Source organism: Pollachius pollachius (assembly GCF_949987615.1).
Source record: "Pollachius pollachius genome assembly, chromosome: 6".
Lineage (NCBI taxonomy): Eukaryota > Metazoa > Chordata > Actinopteri > Gadiformes > Gadidae > Pollachius > Pollachius pollachius.
This window is the reverse complement of record NC_136939.1, coordinates 17,309,659-17,337,240: the sequence shown is the minus strand read 5'-3', so window position 1 is coordinate 17,337,240 and position 27,582 is coordinate 17,309,659. Positions and strand designations below refer to the sequence as shown.

Here is a 27,582-nt window from a genome sequence, read left to right as displayed (position 1 = left end):
AAATGTACAGAATTTAGAGCTTCTTCTTTGAGGGGTCGCTCTGATGGAAACCCTGTGTGCTTTGTTTGGTCAAGTTGGGTTCACTAGTTCATTTAGTGGCGCAAAATCAATTAACGGAAACCACTGAAAAATACATGGGTACGGGTCGAGGAGGGAGAAATTGTAATTATAGTTTAAGCACTCTGCAGGTGTTGACAATTGTAAAATAGATCCCACGTTGATTTGCAGCAAGTTAATATTAAACAACAAAATGTACAAACACCTCTGAGCAGCAATTTGTACGTTAAAAAATAACCATTAAAAATATGAGCAACAACTAAACGGGGAGAAAAAGTGTAGTAGTGAGGAGTCAAGGGGACGTCTATAGCAACATATATTCTAAAACGATATATACACATCTCCACAATCCACACAAAACAACCAACTAGACGAGGATAGAGACAGACTCCGGGCGTCCGGGACTTGGGGTAGGACGTCCACACATTGTGTGGACGTCAGGCCTAGCAGCTGTAACAGACCAGGATTGTAAAAAAGTATGTGTTGCAATAACATCAGTAAGAAAATAACAATAAAGGCCAGGTTGACTCACGAGGGCCACATTTCTCATGAATGTCGCAAGGCCATCCGTTTACATTCAGACTGCGCCTCCACTGGTCCGTTGGATGAACTGACATCCTGCCCAGTGGGATAATGACTAGCTGATATGTTGTTTCTCAATACTTCACTGGTTAAGAAAGATGAAATGCTAACGATTAGCAGCAGTCGCCATTTCATCCCAATTCTGTCTCATATCTCGCCAATTAGAAAAATGAAAACAAAAACAGTAACTGCCAGAATATTTTTCATACCGTGTGAATGGTACATCAAGAAATCTTGGTTGTTACATGAGTACATATATGCATGGTTTCTGGAGGGTTCAAATATTCAGGAGAATCAGGCCTATTCCTCAAGGCGGATGACTTGCGTTTACATTTAGGGCCCTTAGCAGATGCTATTGTCAAAAGCGACAACCATTTACACACATACACACACCGACGGCGGAGTCAACCATGCAAGGCGACAGCCAGCTCATCGAGAACAGTTAGGGTGAGGCGTCTTGATCAGGGACACCTCAACACTCAGTTAGAAGGAACAGGTGATCATCTCGCAACCTTCAGGTTACTAGTCAACCCTCTGTAGCACCCGAGCTAGTGTCACCCTACTTGACTTATTATAAGTTATGATTTGCCAAAAAACCATGAAGCATTACACAATGCTTTGGACACAGGTTTAGATGATGAACATGAGACGTGGACAGCGTTATTAACCTGGCGTTCGCCTGAAAACCACAACAATGACACCCTGTGTGTCTCCACACAGCCCCGCCCACCCGGGAATGGACCAGGCATGCCTTTTGGCCAGGTTACCTGACTGGCAAACAGATCTCCTCTTCTCTAACGTCACCTCCTCGCGTCTGGAGGTGAGTTGGTGCTTCTAGCATTAGCCTTTTTTATTTCTCACCAGTTTGCTCCGGTGCCATGATTTAGCAATCTGGCCCAAAAACCAAAAGGCACGAGTAAACAAGTAGGCACTAAAACTGTTCCTCCCCCGCCAGTAGCCCCTCCCTCGAACTGGCAGAAGAGCAAGTCTAAAAAACGACTAAACAATTAAAGAGTTCTACCTATGTTAACAAACAGCAGTATAAACCAAGAGAGAAGGGAGGGATAAGAGAATGCAGCACGGCGGCACAGCCCTATGTAACAGGTTGTTTAGGTCTGCTGGTGAGAGGTCAACCACGTGGGCGCCGGGCCCCCGGGGTGGAACCCTCAGCAGTAGGAGGCTCTTCGCTACGCCCCCTGGTCTCTTTCTCTCTTCCCCCCCCCCCCCCACACCCCCCAAACCCCCCCCCCCCCCTCCCTTAGAAGGAGCTGCCCCCCTCCGCGTCGCTGTCGTTGGGGGCCCCCTGGTAGATGTGGGCCTTGGCCTGCAAGGGCGGCTCGTATTTGCGTTGAGAGCTAGGGCCCTCGCTGCTGTGCCAGATGCCGTAGAAAAAGTAGATGGCGAAGCCTGCAGGTGGGGGTGGAGGAGGAGAAAGAGATGTAATGTTCTGCAGGGTTAAGTGGTTCAACACCAGGGTACGAGCTGCTGTCTGAGTGTGTGCCTCTCAGACGCATGTGACCAGAAGTAAAGGCACATTTCTGATTCACTTCCCTTTTCATAACTTCCTGCTGTCAACTATCACTACTACAAAACTATGCCTACACATTTCTTCCTCGAAATATCAGCACCTCAAGACCTTGAATACTTCTTTATAAGAAGCTATTTGTAGTGAGTGACTACTCTAGACCCTTTGACACCCTGCTCTGTGAGTTTGTGTGTGTGTGTGTTCCTCTGTGTGTGTCTCTCTCTGTCTATCTGTCCGTGTCTCTGAGTGTCTCTGTCTGAGTCTTACCGAGGACCATCCAGACTGCGAAGCGACACCACGTGCTTAGGTCCAGCTGCATCATGAGGTAGATGTTGACAAACACGCTAAAGATAGGCAGCCAGGGCAGCAATGGGACCTGGGGACACCAAAGACACCCGAGACTCAGTACGACTGTATCACACACTGGAAGGTTCCTGGCTCCCGCCGGGTCATGGGTCAGGGGAAGGTTACCTTAAAGGTCAGCTCCTCCTTGCTCTGGGGCTGTCGCCAGATGATGAAGACGCAGATGGCGCAGAGCAGAGTCAGGCCAACGCAGGCCGTGACCACGACAGGGTGCGCTGCGATGAGCTCGTGGAGTTGAGTGGCCAGCACCACGCACAGTATGGTGATTAAGACCGCTGCCGCGCAGGGAAACAAGTGTTAACCTAAAGCAGCCACACATTGTTGTATACGGTGGCTGGACAATTAAAACAAGATCCATGTCAGAAGAAGCACTTGTGATTCTATTGGACTGTGTGAGTAGCATGCATGTTAAGAGTCCCACTGGGCCCGCCAAAAACAGCAGGGATTGGACAGGCTGCACTCGTCTGACTCATTTGTAACACGCGAGGAACAGGCACTACCACAAAAGCCACCGCAATCAGAGAGAGCGGGCTCAGTTACCAGACTGGCTCTCAAGGTGATTCAACGTCCCTAACAAGAGAACAGCCCGCCAAGACGCTGGGACACTTACAGATGATGGCGGTGGTGGCGTAGACGATGTTGCCCGAGATGAGGGTGGGGCTCTTGTGGCTAGGCATGAAGAGCAGCTTCAAGGTGAAGCCCTCCTGTGGCCCGTCCTCCAGCTCCCCACTGTCCTCGTCGCCGCTGTCGCCGCCCCGGGTCACCGCCACCTTCTCCCCGCCCACCAGCTCCACCAGCTTGTCTGTCTGGCTGGAGGAGCCTGGCACGGACCCGCCCAGGGTGCCCGGCTGGTACCTGGGAAGGAGAGTTCCACCATGACCGCCTGCTTTGCCTTCAGGGACTGTCTGTGTGTGTGTGTGTGTGTGTGCGCGCACACACACACACACAGAGTTTTCTACATTTCACATGTTTTGCTCCAAACAGTGATTGGTACTTAGAATGCTGCTTGCATTTATATTTCTGTTTTTACTCTCCAACCGGAGCAGAGCAATACCCATCAAAGACTTCATTCGGGATGAATAAAATAACCCAAAGACAAGACTTGGGTATAAGCTGAAACTCGAGGGCGGCCCTGAGCGTGAGGGCAGGGGATGCAGGACTAACCGGAGGATGAGGACGCAGATGGCCACCAGGGAGTACGCCAGCAGAGTCCCGATGGACATTAGGTCCACCAAGGCGGCCAGGTCGAACAGGAAGGCCATCAACGCTGCCGGAGAGAACAGAAACAAACATGCATCTCACATCTGTAGTATGAATTTCTGTCTCTAGAGACATCTCCAGGGGATCATTGTCTACTGGTGCCACCATCATTGCATTGGGTGGCACCCTATCAAATTTGGTCCCACCCCCCTGTCACCGTATTGGCCTGTCCTTGTCACGTACCATCCATCTGTGTACATTCATTTGAAACACATTTTAAAATGTTTGTATAGCACTTTTTTTTTTTTACCTCCAGTGCCTCGACATCTTTCCTCAGGAACCGTCTCTTTATGCTCCTCCTCCCTCATCAAACATCTCTGCGTTGTAATTACAACAGGCTGCTAATTAGGTTACTGACTACCAATCTCCTTGCCTTTCCTGGTGATCCATCAGCCAGAATACTGCGTGTATATGCTCTTGGGTCCCGTTTCAAACGAGAGCACTAACCCCAGCACTGCTCAAAACCTTAGCCCTCTCTCTACCTCTCGAGAATAAGTGTTTGGGGAGAAACCATATATATATATATATATATATATATATATATATGTCTAGATTCAGAATTTCCTCATGAGAACGATGGAGCAAATCAGATTGAAGATGGTCTGTAAGCCATGTGAACCGTAGACAGATCAAATACTACTAATCAACCAAAGCAAAGAGGTGAATATAGGGACGTACCAGCCACGATGCCCGACACAATAGTAGCCAGCAGGGGGGTCTTGGTGCGCCCGTTGATCTTGCCGAGCACCCTGAAGAGCAGGCCGTCCTCAGCCATGGCGTAGATGACCCTGGGCATGGGGAACATGGAGCCCAAGAGACTGGGCGAGGGAGGGGGGAGGGAAGGCTTTAGTATCAGTATCTTTATTGAAGCATTCTAGGAAGTATGGAATTTTAACACATTTCTATGAGCTTTAAAAGCAACTACGCATTGCAATGTCAGTGCTTTGGTAATTGCAACATCCATTGCAGGAATATTTACCCAGTATAATCAAAAATCGATATAATCAATGGTTACAGCAACGAATATGAAGCAAGGCCAGATGCTGACAGACAACTGGTGTCAACAACAACGGACAAATTGGGCACCGACTGTAAATGCATGAACATCGTTCATGCATTTACAAAAAAAGAAAGCTTGAAAGCTTTTTTTCTCTCAACCCAATTGTGACAATTCCTTTTAGTTCCTCATTCAGTTTCCTCCACACAACGAGTGTTCAGCGCCAGGGCTGAGGAGCGGAGGCTGCTGCTCATGCATGGTCGTCTCACCTGGTGGAGAGGGCGCACAGGGAGCCCACAGCCACGATGTAGCGGGCCGGCCCCCAGCCCACGTAGCTGAAGGCCTCGGGGAGGGGGCTCTGCGTGTTGAGCTGGTAGTAGGGCATCATCATGGTGAGCGCCGCCGACACGCCGAAGTAGGCGAAGAAGCAGATGAGCAGGGAGGCCACGATGCCGATGGGGATGGAACGCATGGGGTTCTTGGCTTCCTCGCCTGGGGGGCGCACGGGGGGGGGGGACGAGAGCACATGATGGTGAGATAATTGTCTTTGGTCACGATGAATAAGAACGCAATGCCAGACCAAAAAAGGGGTTAGTCAAAATGGGTCGTTTGTCAAAAAACAACAATGAGGAATATTTGCAAAAGGCAGGCTGGTTTAGAAAAAGGCTGATATAAATCCACCTCAGAGATGCTACATGGTTTGTGTGAATAATTAGCCCGGCGGCTATGTCGGATCTCCTGATTAGAAAAGGATGCAGCCACTCACTTGTTGTAGCGATGCAGTCGAAGCCAACAAAGGCGTAGAAGCAGGTGGCTGCACCAGACAGGATGCCCTTAAGACCGAACGGAGCGAAGCCGCCAACACCAAAGTCCTTCTGGACGCTGGAACACGAAGAAGAGGATGGCGGCATTAATACAAACACATCCACACACTTTCAACAGAAATACAATTCAAACCTCCCACTGACAATCTATTAAGGCAACATTTCATTGGGCTTTCCCCAGAAAACGCTCACAACATGATGGTAGAGATTGCACAACTATAAATATATAATTGTGTTAGGGAACAATACACCAGTGGTTCACTACACAAGTGGTTCACTACACCAATGATATTACTAGAATATGTTACGAGCCGCTTACACATTATTCCACCTATAAGTGGCTGAGCCAGTCTGAGAGGTCACACTGGTTAGTCAGTGCCGGTGGTTAGGAGCCACGACACTACACAACAAGGACTCGGCGAACACATGAATGAAGGAAAGGCATGCGGCATGTGGGAGGGGGCAGAACACTGACTTTATGGGTTCTGAGAAGTTGCTGCTGTTGTAGAAGCGCTCAAAGTCGTCCTGCTTCAGGTCCCAGTTTGCCGTGTCCCCCTTCACGAAGCCTGAGATGATGACGAATCCCAGCACCACCAGGTTGATGCCCGTGAAGATCTTGTTCACCAATGCTGACTCGTTCACACCAAACGCCAGCAGGCCTGAGTCGTGAAGCAAGGCAGGAGGAGAGGGGGAGGTGGAGGAGGAGCAAGAGGGCCAGCACCATGTCAATAACAGGAACAGCATGGCGCATGTTTCCTCATGTTTTTGCATGAAATATGGGTGTGGGCGAACACTTTCTAAACATGTTCTCGCTAACACGGTTAAATGTTCATTACTAATAACAGAAAAAGAAAATGTTGCAAACTACGTCAAGCCAGTCAAGTCCACAGCAGCTGCAGGGTTGCCAATTTGGCAGCTTATTACATTTTCCAGTTTATTAAGAAGGCCAACACAGGTGGCCCTAAAAGAAAACAGATTAGCATTAGGCAGAATCTAGCCCACACTCACCAGTGAGTAGCAGGATAAGGATGAGCGCGAACAGGTCCGGGTACTCAGCCAGCACTTTCCCGGGAACCTTCATAGCCATGGCCACCTTGAAGAACCCAGAGATCTTCTGCTCCACAAGATTATCAAACGTGGAGCTCCAGGCTCTGGCCACGCTGGCAGTGCCTGGAAAGAGATGGGGACCAATGATGGTTACGATGAATGCACACATACACTGCAACAGACCCGCCGATAAACGCCCGACCCCGGAGATGGATCCCCAGCTCACCGATGACGTAGGAGAGGATGAGGTTCCAGCCCGTGATGAAGGCCCAGATCTCCCCCACCGTCACGTAGCTGTACATGTAGGCCGAGCCCGTCTTGGGGACGCGGGCGCCGAACTCGGCGTAGCACAGGCCGGCCAGCATGGAGGAGAGCGCTGCGATTAGGAAACACAGGACAATGGCCGGGCCCGCCTTCTCCCGGGCGACCTCACCGGCGAGCACGTAGACGCCCGCACCGAGCGTGGAGCCGACGCCGAGGGCGATGAGGTCCAGGGTGGACAGGCAGCGGGCGAAGCGGGTCTCTTCGCCATTGCAGTCCAAGGCCCGTCGACGGAGCAGCGCCTTGCCAAATGTGGCCAGCATGTCCGCCATTTTCTTTTTATGTGTGGGACTGTGTGTCTTCTATACTGTGGTGTAGGTGTGCCTCTTGCCCTGGGTTGAATGAGTGGATGTCTGTAAATGTAGAGGAGAAACCACAACTAAAAACAGCTTGTCGGGCTGGCCGTGTGTGAAGAGATTGTAGCGGAGGTGCGGTAGTCACGGCTCCACTACGTGTGAGGATAAGAGGACAGACGTCGAAATAGGGCCCAGAGATATGGCCGATCCAGAAGTCTTTTATGATCTATGTAAAACAAATGAATGAAAGAACAGTTAGAAAGGATGCAATACAGACTCAGTGGTCATGATGATGATAATGTTGGACTGAGTGAAAAAAACTGTGTTTTAATAACAGTATTGTGAAAGGTTGGTTTCAGAGAACGGCTCCCGTCATTTATTCAGAAACATAGGTTATAAACTTGAGTAAACCACTGTGTCTGAGTATGCTCTAGTACGGTAGGAGCCCAATGATGCAACATCCTGGAATTCAGAGACTTGCCAAGCCTGATGCAACACTGCAGGGATGTTACACAGAGAGGCTGAACCTCCTGTCCAAACACCAAGACCCTCTGCTCTCTTTGGCCACATCTGGCCTGAACCATCTTTTCATTTGTGAAACACTGCCCGCACCACTGTAAAAGCAGTAAACCAAACCCTGAGCCTCGACCCCCGGGCCGTCTCCCGCAGAGCCATGCCTCAGACGGTAGGTGTGATGTTATTGCGACGGCCGGAGGTAGGACAGGGAGACGCCTGGGAAAGGCTTCCAACGCTGATAGGAGAGTAGCAAACAAGCTTTGGTAAACAAAGAGAGGAGAAGAGCTTTATATCATATTTGGTCCCTTACACTACGGTAGACCCAATATGATACTGTTGAATGTGTACTTGAACACATTCAACCCTATATTTTACCAATGGGAGAAGGTCAGGACCATGTGTTTCAGTGTATTTATCATGATAGTGTTGCAATAATTAGTGTTCACCAAAATAATCCTTGACCAACGTATTGAAAAATTATCTCTGAATATGCAACAAGCAAAGAAAACACAGACATTGATGCAAGAGCCAGGAATCGGGTCAGATGGACTACAAATAATGATGATTACGCCATGTTGGGTCTAAAGGGCTGGACTTGCAGTTATCTGCATCAAACTTAATTACGCATGCAATCTACATAGCCAAGTACTACAGAGTTAACAATGGGTTATATTGTCTTAAATGACCAACAAACAATAAGGAAATACTAAACCAATCCAGCGCAGTGAGCCAGTGGCCTATTTGGATGCAAGATTGCTAGGAAACTGAATGCTGTCCCAGGTTGGGTATTCTCTCCTTTTACCTTTGGCTCCAAAACTGCTCATCAGGAAAAACAGGTATAAAGGATCACAGCGACTTTGGAAACGGTTCTGACTTTCTGCTGTTTGTCTATTCAGATGGATGGATTTAAATTAGGGGTGTCAAACGATTCAAATTGTTAATCGTAGTATTGTGACTTAACTCACGATAAATCTTTATTTTTCTTTATTCTATTTTAAATCCCCTCCAATTGAAGTTAAATTCGATTTTCAAAAGGAATGACACATGATAATTCATACTAAATATACTTCATAAGCAAAAACTAGACCAAGTGACCTTGAGGAAGAAATAATATATATATAAAAAATGTAATAAATAAAGAATGTGTTTAAATGTCAGTTTTTAGTAATCGTTTAGTATTTTTTAGCAATAAGATTGTGTTAAAACGTTATCGTGCTAATTTGAACAGCCCTAAATTAATAGTCAAACAGATTCAAAAAGGGCCCATACACACAATTACATATGTTCAAGATCACTTCTGTCAAGATACACATGATTGCGGACTAAACCTCATCAAATGCACGGAATGAAGTTTTTTTAAGTTGTGATCATATTTGCTTATACAAGCTGTCATTTTCAAAAAGGTACTGCTCTGTTTCATCCGCTCAGAAGTTAAAAAGAGTCGAATGGAGAAGGCCTATTCAAATGAAGACTTGACCTTCAAGATCGGGCAGTGAACCTGCCACTTCGAGAGGGCTCAGAGTCTGAGTCACACCGCAAGTGTTCATTTGCTCTGGCTGCAGAAGGAACATTATATAATATAGTGTTATATATAATATGTATATATATATATACACGCACAATTTGTAGGATTCAATCACATTTTTTTATTGTTTTTAGAAGTAATCTAAATAGTTGATATTCTATCTTCAAAGAAGAGTCTGTTTTATGGGCGAAACAAAGGACGGTTAAGAAAGAAGGCAGGTTGTTGGTGCATTCCTCTGGTGTTTAGATATGGAGTTCGTCAAAGCATCACTAGAAGGACCATACTCCGTCCTTGGCAGTGCATCATCACCAGAGACATAGCCAAAGCAACCGAGCTGCCCTTTAGGCTTACTTGAAAAATAGTTTAACATGTGATTCTTTAGAGACGCTATTCACTACTTGTCTGAGTAGTTAAACCAAGACATGGACACCTCTCACAGCCGTGCACCTTGGCCGTTTCCTTTGAAACAAGATCTTGAATTTAAATATTGCTGTATTTAATACCTTTATATAAATATAGTGACCGCTTATCTACAACATTATGGCCTCATCATCAACCCTTTCTGGAGACCCGGTGGCCTTGGTCTGTGCGAGGCAGGCAGGGTATCAGCTCCCGGGTTGAGAGGTGACTGTGTGTGGCAGACGCTGGGCTGACACTGGATCTCTGCGCTGACTGCTGATCCGGCAGCAGGCCATTCAAGGTCCGTCAGTCACCATACACTGGCATCAGAAGACACCAGGGACACCCGAAACTATACGCCCTTATGCGGAGCGCCCTGGAGCCCCAGTCATTCCCATCTAGCCACCAGCCAATCGGACTGCCCCCCAGGAGGGGATTTGCATGTATTTTCCAGTTGAAAGGCCATTCCAGGCTGGTTTACAACATTGAGGCCGCAATCGACTAGTTTTCCTGCAGCAGTCTAAACCTTTGATATTCCATGTTCAAAGGAGTGGGTCAGTCAGTTCTTTCCCTGTCCAGTACCACCTCGCGTTGATACTATGCCTTATACAATGCCCCCAGTCATCACACTGGGAATAAACACAGTATCCTATTAATACCAGTAAAACAACATAACCTACACCATCAAAGCGCTCCTCGCCCCAAAAAAGAATGTCCTGTACACTATGGTTAGGCAAGGGAAGACCAACAGAGCTAAACAATGTAATGAGAAACAAAAACACAGAGTAAAGTGCGATAATAAACAGGCGTGAGAAGAGCGATGGGAAGAGGCTACGGGGCGCCTGGCGCAGCATTCCATCTGCCTGTACCGCTTCAGCAGGAACACAATCACTGGTGCATGGGGCCGCCGGGTTGGTTAATGGGTTGGTTAATGTTGGTACAGACTGTTCCTGCTGGAACAGCAGGAACACTTGTGCCCCTGAAACTGGCAAACCATTGGGGCATGGGGCTACATTGTTGTTGCCCCATGGCCCTGGTTTCATGGGCTTATGCATTTTTGTCAGCCTTCAATTAGAATTTGTATGGTTTTGACGATAAAATATTTAGAACAGAGAGTGACTTCAGGAACACTAGTGACCATTAGGCGGTTTGTAAAAGGAAGAAGTAACCACACTTTTCATTTGCCACCAAATCAGGAGCCGTTATTGCACTGCAACAAGGCTTTTCCATGGAAACGGAATCCTTTATATGGGCCAAACATTGACATCAGACTTCAGGGGGAAAGCGATCCCAGGAAGGTTTTGGTAAGAAAAAACAAGATGAAAGTTACATGAAAGTTAAAACTTACGTTCGCAAATTCAGGGAGAAAATCTTTCCAACTTCAAAAAAGCGACATTCAATTGAGAACATATAATTAATTCATATTAACAAAATATATTAATGTATCTATAAAATGTAAAAATTATTACAAAAACAACTCGATCACAATAACTTCTGAATGATTTACTTGATGAGTCCCCGTTTACTGGAGTTCCCGTTGTCCCCCCTACTCTCCTGAGCCTGGTGCTTTCCCTCTTTTCATCGTGTTCCCGTCCCTCACCTGCTCTTCCGCCCATTATCTTTGACTTTGTTTCCCCTTCATTTTGCAGGGAAGTGGAAGCTTTAAAAACATAGCTCAACAATGTCGGCAATTGGACAATAAAAGAAAATGTGTTTATGTTGTGGTTTGATCCCTTTTTCGTTTTTTAGGACAACATGTGATCAGCTGGCCTGTGGGTTTCAAAGGCTACCAGCAGCACTGATATCGACCACTGCTTCAGGGCGGTCATCAGTGCCACGGTTAAGGTGTTAAACCTCTGACCTCAGGTTTCTGAAAGTCCCATTAGTTTTTAAACAAGCCTTAATGTAACTTAGAAAGATCTCCAAAAAACGTTAGGTGGGAGTGTGAACAAATAAAGGTTCAAAAAAGTACTTCATTGCACAACCAGCCACTCATAGCCAATATAAATGAGGACGCCATACATCACGATGGTGGTGTTCTAGCGATACTTAATGCTTTGTACTTGGTTCTATGAGAATCCTTACTGTACCGACAGTGATATATATATTTCACATTCTCATGAAAAACGTACTTATTGTAAGTCGCTTTGGATAAAAGCGCCTGCTAAATGCCCTAAATGTAAATGGCTACATGAACCACAGGATACCGGAATGAAGGGGCCCTCTAGGACCGCCATCCCAAGCTGCCTAATCCGTTCCTTGTGGTTTTCACGAGGGTGCCCCAGTACGTGTGAGCCTGTGTAATCGCTGCAGGTTTCAGCCAGGTTGCGGTGGGCGTGGCCTAGGCTCCGTCTTAATACTCTGGGTCGGTGCTGTCTGCAAACCCTCCCACGTAACAACACTGTAACGCCAACACAGCCCAGAGCGCATAATGGTGGATTAGCTCTTTTGGGCAGAGTCCATGTCCGGATTCACAGCCTTTTTTCACTGTTCAACACAATTTTCCCTGAGACAAGTATGGGAACATTTTAAGAAGGCGATGGTCTTTACTCATAATTTGTCTTCCAAGCTACAACTTCTTGAGCTTTGAATGTATGGAGTGAAGTGGGTCACTATCTATTCAACCAGTGCTGATTGTAACAAGAGACATCAAGATGGCCTTGATCATAAACTTTCTAGGTTCCTTGAACTGGACAGCAGTTCTAGGAATTAATAAAGAGGGGTTTGTGTATGGCTACACTATTATCACATCAGATCAGTATAAATGACAATGTGACCTTTTAAAGATAATATGTACAACTTAAATTGATAATTTAGAAAGAAGGAACCTTGATGCATCAATGTAATCGCTTTGCTTGGTCAACATGGCCATGAAGTGCAGTGTCTCCCTAGTTTGACACGTTGTACCCTCACAGGATCATCTCAACGCAGAGGATCAAAATAATAAGACTTTAAAGGCAGTAATGATAATATTGATCATAAAGGAATTTTGCAGTGAGGGAAATGCATTTGTGTTGACGCTGGGAAGGCCAATGAAGGCAGAAAAAGGCCTGAAGGACATTTTGTTCAGTTCCCGGGGTCAAACCTTTGTAAACCTGTCTGACCCTGCCTGTCCCTCCGCACCACAGCAGCAGGCAGTCTTCATCTGTAAAGCAAGTTTCTGAAGTCCCAGACAATGGATGTCTAGCTGTTTGAAGTGCCGGAACTGTAGGGAAGTGTGCTTGTTAGCCACAAATACATTGAATACTGAATGGGGACTTACTGGACAATGTGCATATTTTGGCCTGTTCCTTGCGTGTATGCGTGCAATGTGCCATTACTATAGAAAGATCTAGCGCATCGAGATATGTGCACAGTTGTGCATTATTGCCTTTGGACGCACTGCTGGGACTGAACTGTAAGGTGACCTTTTAAGTCAACGCACCAGGTATAAGCAGTATACGTGCAGAGAAAATCGTACAAAATTAAAGTGAACCTTTAGATGGTTGGCAAATTATAACTGACTTCATCGTGCTTTTAGAGTATAGGGTTACGGCCATTTATTGCGACTATTTATCTATATTGCAATCTTTTTTGATCTTTAGACTTAAGGCAATATGTGGTCATAGGTAACTGCATTTCCAGTGCAAATACATTTACATGAATGTAAATTGTCAATACTCGTTTTTGCAGAAAATAAACAGATGTACAATCTGTAACAATTGGGACGGAAATGAAATAACCACAAAAGAAAGCAAATAGCATGTATGCTCCTGGCCGTCCCACTCATTCACTTACAATTTGACACATCTTTAGTGAACCTGGACATTAATGATATTGCTTGAGCCCAGTGACCGATACACGGCATGTCACGAAGAATGCCTTTCACTCAGGTCTCACCAGAGTGACATGCCTCACAGTCTTAAATGTCCCACCAGTGTAACACGTCCCACAGTGTAACACGTATCAATGTTGTCTCGCGTCCAGCTACAGTACACCACGATGCTAGCCGCGGCTATTAGCCGCCTAACAACAACAGAGTACAACACAACACTCCACCACAGCAACACGACTAGATACCGTTTCTTAAATAACAATTCGTCACAATTAACGACAATGGTGCCACGTTTGCGTCCGGATACCTTAGTATGAGACGTTTTGCGCGCTTTTCAGGAGTCCATCGTGTATCAACTGAACTGACAATGAACCCATGTCCAAATGACAAAAACAGTTTACACGTAGTATAAACTAAATAACATTATTTGATAAAGACCCTCAGAAAGCAGAACCTTTATCCCGCCAGCAGCCGTGATAACACGCGGGTGATTGCGTCAGATTACTACAAGGTTAGCCACCCTACGGAAGCAGAGTAACACACTCTACAATAAAAAACACGCGAAACACCCGTCAAATACGGCCGTCGACGTCTTGAGACGCAGGATATTTACCTGGTGTCGTGGTAGTTGCGGCCAAACGCCCGAAAGTTACACACAATATGAATTAAAACGGCGCCGCCTGGATGATGAAACGTACCACTCGGCGCGAGCATGGGAGGTTTTGATCTCAAAGGGTGGGAGGGACGTGACGTCGGTCGTGCGCGTGTATAAACAAACCGTGATGTCAGCCGAGGAGGGGCTTACCTTACCATTCATGAATGGAAACTTAAGGGTTTATATAGTTCATGGTTATTCGTTTACGTGTTTATGGAGTAATACATAAATTGGACCGTTTAACAGGTGATGTAGACACACCGAGAAAGTGAAATTGTGTGTGTGTGTGTGTGTGTGTGTGTGTGTGTGTGTGTGTGTGTGTGTGTGTGTGTGTGTGTGTGTGTGTGTGTGTGTGTGTGTGTGTGTGTGTGTGAGAGAGAGTGTTTGCCTGTCTGTGCCCATGTATGGAACAAGAGCACCAGTCATGTCCTCTAAACAGCCCACCGGCCGCTTATGTTCCTTAGTTACGAAAAAAGGAGGAAATATCGTAACAGGTGAGGTGTAGCCATTGTTGCGTTCATAACTCAACACAGGCTATGTCATAAAAGATAAGCAGCCTAGCCTATGCTGTTACCAAGTATTACCATGTTCATGTAATGCGTGTGTATATATGTGTGTGCGTGCGTGCGCATGCGTGTGTGTAGTAAACATTATGGTTGGTTGTATTTGTAAAGTTGGGGCTTAAAGGCCAAATGTGTTATCAGCTTCAGCTTTACTTAACCTTTGATATGAAGTCAAATAAAATGTAATAATTAATTTGAGCTAAATGAAAGCCTTTGTGGATTCCCTAAAAGGAATTGACCATAGCATGTGCCCTCCAGTCTCTTATATCTCTACCATACTTTATTATGAAAAAAATAACTCGCTACTATAAACTACACAAATATATACCTATTCGTATCATTCCATAATTGTGAAATATTAAAGCCAAAGGCCAACATGGAACTATTTCTTTGATTCTCTCATTCTCTTGAACTTCTCCCCTTTCATTGTTTGTCAGAGCGCTATATACACTTGTAGGTAAACGTTTTGTCTGTGCCCAGCGACGCTGCTTTGGGTTGCTCTTTTCATTTACTTCCACTTTATCAAACTAAACAAACCTGTCTTCCCCTATACACCACGCGTCAGAGCTCACTAGACTCCAGCCCTGGAGCGGCAGCGCACCAGAGCCTAATCCCCCTGCTGGTGCAGCTCGGTCTGTTAAGTCCGACTGCCTTCCCTAAAACAAGGACATCACATCAAAGAACACGGTAACCTCTTTCTTTCTCAGTAGTGTGTATGGTTTGTGGGTCAACGATATTGCTGTCAATTACCCTGTTAGACGGACCCGCTATTTGTTATATGCGCGTTCCTTAACTGAATATACGTGGATGTGATTGATGCATTGCATATATGTAGGCCTAGCCTACAGGTTCAAGCACGTGTTTATCCTTTGCCATGGAAATGTGTGGAAAAGCAATTATTTTTTTAATTTACGTCTTATTTGGGTGACCTTCACAGCATGACATTCCAGGAAACTTTAATCCATCAGTCACATTCCATAGCTAACCTTAAACTAAATTTTAACGATGTTATTTTTTTTCTTCCTTCATAAGCAAAATATCTGCTTAAGGGAAAACTGATACTTTGATTTGGTAGCCTTTTCAAATATTTATAACATTCAGAGTTCAATAGGGTTTATTTGGCTGTGTCTTTAAAGATACAATCTGTATTCTACACTATCCCATTTAAAAAACAGATTTTTGCTTACACAGGGCATTTCATATGGATGGTGTATACTATTATATACGTTCTAGGTCATCCCTGCATTTGAACACTCAATATCCACACACAATGGACACTCCAGACACAAACACAATATCCCAATCATTGTTGATGTCCAAATCAATGGGATCATCACCCTGCTTTGCTGTGATATCAAACTGCAAAAGAATAAAGAAGAATCTGTCATCCATTTAATATCCCAAGTATGGAGACGGACAAGAATGAATGCCAAGCGTTAAAACAGCATCCCACGCCTCCCCTGGGGCATCGCGCTGATCCCCCGCAGAATGGAGCACACATCGAGGCAGGCAGCAGGAACTTTATTGGTGAATAGAAACATGGGCGGTTGCCATGAGTCAATGTATTAATATGATTTGTAATAACATTCATTAAAAATATATAAAAAGCTGGAAATAAGAGCATATACAGCTGTGTTTCAGGTCAATAAATGAGATGTTTGTGTTCAAAATAAGTTTGTCACAGTGCTTAGATATGGTGTTTACCTTACTCAACATGTCCAATAGTGTTTTTTTTAACAGCCAAAACGTATGATTATACCAAGATGGCGTGGGGAAACCAAAGAGGCTGTCCCAAACTGCCCCCCCCCCCCCCCCTCTCTCTTTCATTTGGAATGATTAAACAAAAACAAAGGGAACATTTGGATAAAGGTGGGACTCATTGTACTGTCTTATCTTTAATAATGCTACATGTCGCTCCACTTTGGATGGTATTAAATCAACAGCCAAGCTCTGACAGCGAAATGGAACAGAAGGACTAAAACAGGAATGGTTTTGAATACATCTGGAAACAAAAGACATTCATTACAATGTAATATTCCTTGTAAAAACAAACAGAATAGATTATAGCTGTGGTGGGACAACACAACTGTGTGGCGAATTCTCAAACCTGTTAATTATAGTTCAAATGATGTATATAGAATGCCTAGTAAAGAAATATCATACGATTCATATATTTGATTTCCTACTTGCTTCAAAACCAGAACAAATGGGAGATTTCCGATATCTCTGACTCTCATCGTTTCTGGCATTACCACACATTGCAGCGCATGACACGATGTAGAAGATAATGTACATGGGTACGCCCGGCCATCCAGACGGTCTTCAAAGAGGGACAGAGAACAGGAGGAAGAGAGTAAAAAGATGTGTACACTCAAGAAATTCCTTTAGAAAATTCTTAGGGTATCAATACTTGTAAAGTATGTGGCATCACAGTTCAGACCCTTGGTTAAACATTGGAATTTGATCAAGCGTTGTCTTTGGACACCTCCCTCCACTGTCCAAACCGACTGGACAGTGGTTCAGTGCTTTACAATGGTTTACAATGCGTTTTGGTTGTCATTTAGTTGCAGACGTGGTTGCAACATGTTGATAAGCAGTGGTGTGTAAACACAGAATGCTTCTGCTGCAATCAAATTAGTAAAGAAAAACACCCCCTCCTACACTCACCATTGGACTCATTGAAATACTACGCTGCACTCAGAATGACAAGACTGTCTGTAACGCAGACCGTCTTCATACACAATTGTTACTGTGCACTTCAGTCTCAATCTGTGACATTGCACAGTGGGGTGGCAACACAGAATCAAAAGTTGAGCATTTGTTCCTTTGTGGGCACCTTGGGAGCGAGCCACCTACCCAGGGCAGTTTGTATGTGCCTACTTGGGGTTGACAAACCAATTAAAAGCCACGGTAGCTGATGAACCCTCGTTTGGAATATAATGGATGTCAATGGAAGGCCAACTTCCAAAATTCAGAACATGTCTACACAGTGAGAGGAGGCGAGTTGGAACAAAACTCCCAGATTGGCTGATTTACATCTCGACCTAGACAATGTCAACAATTAACTCGGGGTCTTCACAAATTGGCCAACTCCTTTAATACAGGCAGCATTACAATACCACAATGGCCTTCTTTACACAAGCCTTTTGGATCTCCTCAATTCAGGTATGCAAACGGCGTGGCCCAGCTCTACTCTCACCCAGAATGCATTCTGGTTGTGTGTGTCAAAGGTTCTTAAAAACTGTAATAACAAGGTTGTCGTGCAGCAAGTCAATAGCTGCTGGTTAAGTATACATGATCCCTAGATAACATACCTGTACATATTAGTCACATAGCAAGCCACTTTGGGTCACAAAAAGATAACAAAAAGTATACCTGGGCATCGAAGCATATGGGATGTCAAAAATAAAGTAACCCTTACTTTATTCATACCTAAAAAGAAAAGGAGAAGATAATGAACAGGATTAGAGACACTTTGCACTAAACATCTGCAGTATGCAGCCATGAACAATATACCACTTTATTCACAATGGTAACGCCCCCTGTACTCCCATGATAAAGCCAGTAACCCTAGTGTCTTACTTTTCCGGGAATGTAGTTGCGGTCAATGCCTTCCTCCTGTAGAAACATGTGAAGACACCGCTCATTCTGGGCCAACGGGTGGCCGGCAATTCTACAAACAAACAAAAAAACATTTTGTTCAGACAATACGATTTAAATTGCAAAAGGCAGACTTGTGAGATATTAATAAAGCAAAATTCATAAATGCAAGTGATCATTGGCCATTTTGAGATTGCAACCTAGAGAAAATATTAGTGAAATTGCCACAGAAACTGTCAGAATTGTGCAGGCCTCACAGGAATACGCCATTACATATCGTGACTCGATAAGAAAGACTCTAGGCTGCATTGTGTGGCCTTTTCAGCCAGGAAACTAGTCTGGGATAAGGAGTTAAGTGTCTCTTAGCAGGTGTAATCAAGACATTTCACATAGCCCCTTTACTGGGTTTTCTACGGACCCTAGCCAAAACAAAGTGCTGTGGTGTGTGATACCTGTTGATGAACTGCTCCAGGCCCACTCGCCGCTCCTCAATGAAGGACTCCTCGAAGATGCCCTCGTCTCCTCTGAACGGCAGCAGTCTTTTCAGGGCCTTACCTGGCAGAGGGGGAACTACAATCTGGAGGGAGAGTTGAGGGTCAACATGTTCAGATACATATCAGCAACTCAGGCACACAAAAAACAAGGGCGGCTTGAATTACCATTCAAGTTCAAAACAAATGTATGCATTGTGTTGAGAGGGCACTCAAGGATCACATCAATGAACTCTGAAGACGATAACATTAGATGAAATATGTTAATACATTTCTGTTGTTTCTCTTAATCACTACATTAAGATTAGTTTATTAATCCTACTGAAAATTGTTTGCGACAATTGCTCTGCTCAGGAAAGAAGTGGAAAAACAGAAAAAGGAATGAGGAATACATACCTAAAACTACAACTCAAGAGATATTCAAGGATATGTATTGCACATACACGTGACAAGTGACTCGGTGCAATGTATTTCACAATAGTTTAAAAAACTAGAAAATAGTAGCAGCCTTGCAGGATGCAAGCAATAATAGGCAGAAAAAATATATATACCAGTGAAGTTAAATTTCTATTTACGTAGCACAACAGACAGCATTTGTGAGCCGGAGTAAAGCCTTTCCGCTCTTGATCGTTTCACAGGGGATATCAGCAATTAGGCAAAACATAGACTCAACGCTGGCCTTGTGCTTTAACAGATAAGTAATTAGATTACTCAGCAATTCATGGTAACCATTAGTTGGCTAACCATACCGTAATCATTACCCTGAAAGACTGCATTATCTTATCTCCCCCACCTTACTGTCTCGTTCCAACTCATTCTTCAGCCACTCAAAGTCGCTGTATCTTCTTCTCACACAGGAGTCCTTCAGCTTGAAGATGGGAAGGTTTGTCTGGCCAAAGAGACAAGGATATCTCAAATTAACTTGGTTACTTTCTGCATTTGCATATAGATCCACAATAATAATTTCAAGAAAAATGTATTAGACCAAACGTCCAGTGTTTCTAGTATCAATTCATGTAGTCTCAGGAGTCTACCGTGAAGGTGAATTGGGTATATATGAACATATACTGGGTATATACACAGGAGCAGGCATCACTCATCTCCAACTCACCTTGAGTTTGATATCTATGTTACCAACAGTAAAGAGTACTTTTTTGAATGAAATGTATAGAGGTATGGCAAGATTGGTGGCGTTAATATAAAATAATGTCTAAACGTCTAAAAGTGTCTAATCAGCCAAGTTATTGCTTAAATTTAAGCTATATTTGTGATAAATGCAAGTTGGTTTTGTAATTGACCGTCTATATGGGGAAAAAGGCTGATAAAGAGTATGGTCAGCTGCCTTTTGTCAATTTAGTGTTGCGCTATTTAAACAATCACTCGACTTTTCATGTGGCTAAGTTGACATTTTTGAGTTGTGTAAACTTAGCCAGTTATGTATATACAAGTTATGTTACAATATAGTTCAAAAATTGTATGCTAGTTATGTGATTTTCCAGCACTTGTTTATGGTTTTGAGAAGGATAGGCCTTGAGAAGAGATTACGAGATATGTTGTCAACACTTGGTTTCAAAATGAGGCACTTGAGGTGAATCCATTCTGGTCACTTTGAGCCTGACAGGAGGCTGCTCAGGTCATGAACCTGAGAGGAGGCTGCTCAGGTCATGAACCTGAGAGGAGGCTGCTCAGGTCATGAACCTGAGAGGAGGCTGCTCAGGCCATGAACCTGAGAGGAGGCTGCTCAGGCCATGAACCTGAGAGGAGGCTGCTCAGGCCATGAACCTGAGAGGAGGCTGCTCAGGCCATGAACCTGAGAGGAGGCTGCTCAGGCCATGAACCTGAGAGGAGGCTGCTCAGGTCATGAACCTGAGAGGAGGCTGCTCAGGTCATGAACCTGAGAGGAGGCTGCTCAGGCCATGAACCTGAGAGGAGGCTGCTCAGGCCATGAACCTGAGAGGAGGCTGCTCAGGTCATGTTATAAAGAGAAGTGAGCCTGAGAGGAGGCTGCTCAAGTCATATACCTGAGAGGAGGCTGCTCAGGTCATGTATGTTAGAGGAGGCTGCTCAGGTCATGTACGTGAGAGGAGACTGCTCAGGTCAGAGGGATATGTTGTCAACACTAGGTTTCAAAACGAGTGACTTGAGGTGAATCCACTCTCGTCACTGTGATGCTGCTCATGTCAGGTATTTAAGAAAGACATGTCACAGAGTGAGATATGATGTCACAGAGTGAACCTCTATTCAGTAACGTCAGCCCTAGCGTGTTATTCTAAATGGCGTGCAACTCATTTCCAATGACATGAAATTAATACAACCACATCCTTCGGTATACAACAATTAACAAAACTGAAATACAAGCCTGTAGGCATGTGTAAAGCAAAGACTAAGTGGTAGACTTCATGGGGAACTAAAATATTAGTAAAATCCGAGGCCACGGGAAATCCGGCACCTCGATTTCTCCCGGCCCGTCCTCCCCTCGCCCTGCAGACGGCTAACGTCAACATCTCAGCCTCGCTGAAAGTGTTCCCAGCATGCTAACTCAGCTAGCAAAACACGGTAATAGTTAGCGTAGCTACAACGCTAACGCTAGCAATTGTCTTCAGGCGTACGAACTGTCAACCTACCCTCATGCGAACTTCGTATGTTGTGTAACGGGTGCGTCCGACTCCCACAGTTTGTGGATCATAAACGTCAATTTCCAGAAAATTGCTCGGCGGACCGTAGGCGTCTGTCAGGTCCTGGGGCTTGGAATGCAACCGGCGAGTATCGGCCACCGTAGGCTCGGACATTTTCGTTTGCTGGACGGCCAACGGAGAATCAGCGTCAAACAAATGAAATGCACCAAAACTAAGAGATTTAACACGGATACATAAAGTTGTTGGATCAGCTGACCGCTTCAGCTAGGTGAGCAACTGGCTAGCAGCACTAACAACAGCCTTCTTGCGGGGACCAGCCACCGAGCGCCCTGCCCTTCTTCTGAGAAATGCGTTGACTCAGTTCCGTGTGGTGCGGGACGCTCTGCACCCTCTAAAGGAGGGTGAGCGCACCAGGGGGCCGCCCCCATACATGCTAGACTGACACCACTGTAGGGCAGGGTAAAGTGGATAAAGTACAGCCGGTTTGGAGGTCCATTTTTTATTCAAAAGATACAGAAAGGAAATCATAAGTTTTGCTGCTATATCTAAAAAGGATCGGCATAAAATACATTGACTACTTTTTAGGCTAAAAATATGAAAGTATTGTATATGACTACACAAAGTATAGAGAAGACCATACAATTGGGAACAATAAAGCAAAAACTCTGTAAATAAATCATCAGAATATAATTATTTAAGTCACATTTTCAATAAAGGAGCACAACATGAGACTACACCACCAGACATTGGCCCATGTCAGCAAAGGTTAAAGGACTACTCGGACATCTCAGATAAATCAAACTAGCTAGGCCTCTGGTAGAACTATAGCGATTTAGTGACCAAGTGACACATGTTCTCATATTCGACATGTTGTTGTAGCCTGTGGCAGTGGGAATGAAATCTGACTGCAAGATATTTAGAAAAATCATACACCATATTGTGTACACTGTCACTATGTTGAATGCATTTGGTTTCTGACCGTATTGTACAGTAGAAAATGTGACAGCTAGCCAGGAAATTGCAAGTAAATATATTTTTACAGACTTTTACAAACATCAGGATACCTCAACCTGCTTTTTCTCCATTTGCTGTCACCTCAAACTGAAATTTCACTTAAAAGAAGCGCTAAACACTGCAGTGAGGTTTTTGCGATTTTCATCAGTCAAATGACTAATGCCAGTTGGCAAGTTACCAACCCTTTATGATACATTTTAGGCGTTTATTTTTTCAATTAGAATTTCAGCAAATTGTTATATCTCACTTAGTACTTCCACATAAATAGAATTAACCATGATCTTTGGCCATAAAACAACCCGGAACATGGACAACGGGCACAATGCATCCCTGTCCTAACAAGGCCCCTGCGTTCCAGCAGAGGAAACAGCAATGGTGGAGGCGTCACAGTCACAGGAAGTCGGTCCTGCAGGTTCATTCACAGATGGGGAGACGGAGCAGTTGGTTTGATCGGTGGTGACTGATGATGCAGAGCTACCAGAGCTCTGGTCGGATGAGCTCTGTTCCGCAGAGCTCTCGCTGGCAGGCTGTAAGATACGGCTGTACTCACGAACAGAACAGGCCCGCTCGCTGTAGTTTGCCCTGAAGCCCTCCTTGATGCTCTTGGAGATTGGCAGCCAATCCTCCAGAATTGAAAAATAAAGAATACCTTAAATATCAGTAGCATATTAACTGTCGATGTAGGGAAAATGTCACTTTCCTCCTCTTTTTCTTAAATGATATGATTATTGGGTGTTCCAGTGATGTAATTACTTATTTTAAGAACTATACACAATAGTCTATAGATAGGAGGCCTTTGATGTTACTCACCTCTACATCTCCATCAGCCAGGATTTTGGTAAGGTTCTTTCCAGGGTCTGGTAGGATGGCTCTGAGCCTGCACACCAATAGCAACATGTCTGGTCATCTTTGGAATTATCGATAAAGGCTTTCTCTTACATTTTTTCCAAATACAGAACTCTAGTCTTTTTATGTTGTACATTCTTTTTCTTGTGTTGCATCCAAATCATTTCATAAGAACCTGAAGACTTTTGCTTGAAAAAATTCTGAAAACAGATTATCAACTCCAAAAAAAAAAGATGAAACCATTCCCTGTTGGTAGCTATTACTTTGACTAGTATTCAATGTTAGAAGAGATCAACGCACCTTTCGTGTCGCACAAGAATGGTGACCAATAGAAGAATGATAACTATGAACCCAAGAGCCAACAACATGGGGGTCCATACGGTCGTGGAGCTACCTGGCAAGCCTTTGAGACACACATTTGAAAAGATTAAACCTGCTATTATTTATGCCATAAAAAAATGTGGACCCTTCTCAAATAAGTTAAAATCTTGGGAAGTTCTCAGATATTGACAGACATCGGAAAATGATATAGCTCTAACTGTAGCTACAACTCCAGCTACTAGAGGCTGCTCATGGAAGAACGTACATAGTGCAGCTTTAAGGTCTTTCATGAATACAAATTGTACTTGAATTCATGCTTTAGAGACATCATAATCATCTTCAAATGATTCAACGAAATTGATGTGTGCCTCGGTAGCCCTTTGAGAATGTAGTACAATAACAATAAAGAGAAAAATGTGTGCCTATTTGCCTCGTTTTACCTGTGTCGTTGCTTTCTCTCATGGACCCCCAGAAGGCCGGTGGACTCCAGTCACTCCAGAGGTATGACTCTCCACAATGGTCTGCTATGGTGCTTCTAACCTGCAGCTCATAACGGCAGCGGCTTGAGGGCAGGTTGATGGTGTAATCTCCACTACTTATATTGAAGGGTTTATTCTGGCCAGTATGCGATGAACCACAAGGCAAAGCAGAAAAATGAACGATTAGGAATATAGCCATGAAATAGGTTTGGAGAAGGAAGCTATAAATACAAATTCTCTGAGGACAATTTAACAATTTAATAATTTTTGATAATTTAAACAAAACACGATGCCTTCCAAAAACACAAACTTATGAGGGAATTGCCCTAAAGACATAGGCAAGTCACTGGTGCACCAAAACCTCATTATACTAATACTTTTCAACCAAGTTGTTGGACATATGGACATGAAAGCAATTATGGTATTACTTGAATGCATACGTTTCATTGAAAGATAGACACACACACATTGCCAGGTAACTTCATGGCATCATCCCATAATCAAAATGTCTGTATTCATTAAAAAAATATTATTTGTTTTTACCTCCCACTCCTTTCCTTTCCTGTGGCGAACTTGGCTCACAATGCATTTGTTACTGTGGCTGTCGTTCCAGTAGTACCACAGGTTTGAGTCACTACCATTTTTAACCGTCAAATTGATGGGGGCGTTCAGCTTGACTGATGTTGACACAGAGTACATAGATGGTTTTAGGAACACATAATACTTCTTCCCAAATTCGAATCAAAAGCCAATTTAAAATGTTTTATTGTGGTTTCCTGATTGGGGTGGTTTAGCTGTTTGTTAAGTAGATTGTTTGTTGCACTATGTGTCATGAAATTAAATAGCCGTATAATGACCCTAACCCTATTTATAAAAATGAAGACTAAGTAAAATTCCCTCCCAGTAGCCTACAGACATGTAATTTTAAGAGGAACATTGGAATCTGTTGGTTTTGCTGGTTCATCATACCTTTATTTTTGAGATGGTGGATCTGCTCAAAGCTACTGTTCAGGAGCATCAGTTTGGTGGTGAATGTTTTGGATCTTTCCACTAATAGTTCACTATAGTGATGATCACAACCCACGGTAGTTTTATTCTCCAAGACATATCTGGCACACTCGTTGAACCCCTTATCAAACCTGAGGATGCATCACATTTCAACAGTGAACATGTTTGTATATTAAAAACAACGTGAAACATGACCATTAATGTAAAAGGCTGCAGTAGGTGTATAAGGACGATACAAGTTGTTCTTTGAACATGCTGGATCAAAACCGTTAAGGAGATCCTTTAATTTGACAATCCACTCCTTGGCCATTCATCAGTTATGACTTGACTCACTTGCTATAGAAAGTATAATTGACAGCTGGGCTGGCAGATCCGTGCCAGACACAGTGAACATAGTCTAAGTTCACCACCAAACAGTCCACATCTGACATACAGGAGGGAATGAAGGGAAATGTGAATTAACCTATTGGATTTAAAAGTGATGTTATCATGCATCGACATGCACAATCATCAACCTTTGTAGACATTCGCAGAAGCACAATACTGACAGATACACACTAATACTTAATAAGGAACAGACTGGGGAAGTGGAGTATGAGTTGATGTCAATGAAGGTAAAGTGTAAGCTGAAATAGTTTTAGTATGGCCACATGGATTTTGTTTTGGCTTATTGATATCTAATGAATAGAATATGTAACATTAAAAAATGTATTTGGCTTAATTGGGTTAGCATCAGGCCCTATAACACATTGTTAGTTAGTCTTGTGCCTGAAATGACAACATTTCACAGCATTGGGAGATGGTTACTTGAGGTTATGTTACTTGCCAACATCAATAATTTGATCTAGACTAAAGCACCAAAAAAAAGGTGCAGTGTTCAGTACAGTTCATGAAGTTCGACTTTAGTTTGATGTTACAGCGAATGTAGCAAAAGTAAATCGAGATATAAAAATTAAACACGAGGTGCAATTCAGTCCTTAACATGATCAGTGATCATGGTTGACATGACTTTATCTTTGAAATAGAGGTGACAATGTTTAGACGAAGCATAAAATAAATGTTCACCTACGTCCTCATAAAAATAAAACCTGGGTTTGTGTTGTCAGTCAGATTCACCTATGAGAGACCCTCAAGCTGACGGAAAGCCCAAAAATAAATAAACTATTGTTAAAATGAAATGTTATAAACACTAGTAATGAAGACTTACCAGGCCGTTCTTCAGATAATACAAGGCAAGTGAGGCAAAGGAGGAGCAGTCTTACCGCCATGCTGTTACCGTAACAAGGTAGTCTGCTCCTCAAACGGAATGTCTCATCTGTTCACTTCGTTTTGACGTCTCATACTTTGCTGGGTTTCGGTTTCCTGTAAGCGGAAGCCAACCTCTATGTTCCTAAAGCATGTGCATAATAGTGCTGTTCTCAAGAATTGCATATACTTACACAGCTTTTGATAGAACTGACAATATTATATAGAATCATCCTTTGGGCATACCCTACCCTGTCTGTTTTCTAATGCTACATACCATTCGAATTGTAACACATTATGTTTGATCTTATATATTTTGCACTTTTTGGTAATCTTTTGTATTATTTTCTTACCAGGGTATAATGAATAGTGGATGATTTCTCATCTTTTTATAAATGCTTATACCATATACACGACATATGTTCTGTCTGTCTGTCTGTCTGTCTGTCTGTCTGTCTGTCTGTCTGTCTGACTGACTGACAGCGAGTAGTAGTGCGTTGTACTTTCTGTAAGGCTTTGGTCTTCATGAAGTGTAAACCAACCAACTGGGAATTTGAGAACAAGGAAAAAAACAAATACATGAATTAAATGTAAAATACTGATTCCACCTATTTCCTGTATGTGGACACAGCCGGAGAGAGAAAAATTGTTTTCTTTGTAATTATTACAGTATCTTACACATGCGGGAAACACCAAAACCCAGTTCTTAAAATTCCTATTATAGCATATGCATAGGACTCTGAAAAGAAACATGTGGAGTTATTTAACGGCTGCCAACTCCAAAGGATACATGGATAAACTACAGGACACGGTCCACGCTTATAACCACTCATACCATAGATCGATAAAAATGACCCCTGTCAGCGTTGTTAAAGATAATGAGCAAACTGTATTTAATACCCTGTACAAAAGAAATCACGAAACAAAGATTGTATTTAGGTATGATGTTGGTGATACGGTTAGAATTTCAAAAGTCAAAGCTACGTTTTGAAAAGGCTATGAGCAGATATTTGCAGATGAATATTTTGTAATATCACAGCGACTATCAAGACATCCTCCAGTCTACAAGCTGAAAGACTATAGCGGTGATACGGTGCAAGGAACTTTTTATGAAAAAGAGTTGCAAAAAGTTATTGTGGTTAAAAACAAAGAATAGACATAGAATTAGAAAAATATTAAAGATAGAAAAAAGGTGGGG

The 27,582-nt window shown here is 43.7% G+C and overlaps 3 protein-coding genes across 6 annotated transcripts; all 3 read right to left on the bottom strand.

The window, feature by feature from the left end:
* Nucleotides 1-1,897: 1,897 nt before the first annotated feature.
* Nucleotides 1,898-14,258, bottom strand: slc7a3a (solute carrier family 7 member 3a; the record flags this gene model as incomplete). The annotated part of the gene is made up of 12 exons (XM_079739079.1): nucleotides 14,140-14,258; nucleotides 6,882-7,498; nucleotides 6,617-6,778; nucleotides 6,084-6,267; nucleotides 5,551-5,666; nucleotides 5,054-5,276; nucleotides 4,466-4,605; nucleotides 3,692-3,794; nucleotides 3,138-3,382; nucleotides 2,636-2,802; nucleotides 2,432-2,540; nucleotides 1,898-2,046 (listed from the first exon to the last, which is right to left on the bottom strand). The coding sequence occupies exons 2-12, from the start codon at nucleotides 7,246-7,248 to the stop codon at nucleotides 1,898-1,900; spliced, it is 1,965 nt and encodes a 654-aa protein (XP_079595205.1). The 5' UTR covers nucleotides 7,249-7,498; nucleotides 14,140-14,258.
* A 1,582-nt stretch (nucleotides 14,259-15,840) lies between these two features.
* LOC307076779 (sorting nexin-12) lies at nucleotides 15,841-21,841 on the bottom strand (the record flags this gene model as incomplete). 3 transcript variants are annotated; one of them, XR_013811912.1, is made up of 6 exons in its annotated part: nucleotides 21,460-21,841; nucleotides 19,629-19,724; nucleotides 18,797-18,921; nucleotides 18,327-18,417; nucleotides 18,120-18,176; nucleotides 15,841-17,064 (listed from the first exon to the last, which is right to left on the bottom strand). XR_013811912.1 is itself a non-coding variant. In XM_079737910.1 (5 exons), the coding sequence occupies exons 1-5, from the start codon at nucleotides 21,622-21,624 to the stop codon at nucleotides 18,171-18,173; spliced, it is 483 nt and encodes a 160-aa protein (XP_079594036.1). In that variant the 5' UTR covers nucleotides 21,625-21,841. The 3 variants fall into 3 exon arrangements, 2 of the variants coding, with proteins under 2 accessions (XP_079594036.1, XP_079594035.1); XM_079737910.1 differs by having other exon boundaries at nucleotides 15,841-18,176; XM_079737909.1 differs by lacking the exons at nucleotides 15,841-17,064; nucleotides 18,120-18,176 and having other exon boundaries at nucleotides 18,315-18,417.
* Nucleotides 21,842-21,937: 96 nt separating this feature from the next.
* On the bottom strand, nucleotides 21,938-26,471 carry LOC307076778 (cytokine receptor common subunit gamma-like). Of its 2 annotated transcripts, none has more exons than XM_079737907.1 (8): nucleotides 26,347-26,471; nucleotides 25,473-25,563; nucleotides 25,101-25,270; nucleotides 24,675-24,808; nucleotides 24,093-24,267; nucleotides 23,632-23,734; nucleotides 23,296-23,362; nucleotides 21,938-23,108 (listed from the first exon to the last, which is right to left on the bottom strand). In XM_079737907.1, exons 1-8 carry the CDS (start codon nucleotides 26,405-26,407, stop codon nucleotides 22,821-22,823), a joined length of 1,089 nt encoding a protein of 362 aa, XP_079594033.1. In that variant the 5' UTR covers nucleotides 26,408-26,471; the 3' UTR covers nucleotides 21,938-22,820. The 2 variants fall into 2 exon arrangements, with proteins under 2 accessions (XP_079594033.1, XP_079594034.1); XM_079737908.1 differs by having other exon boundaries at nucleotides 24,093-24,192.
* Between the last annotated feature and the right edge of the window lie 1,111 nt (nucleotides 26,472-27,582).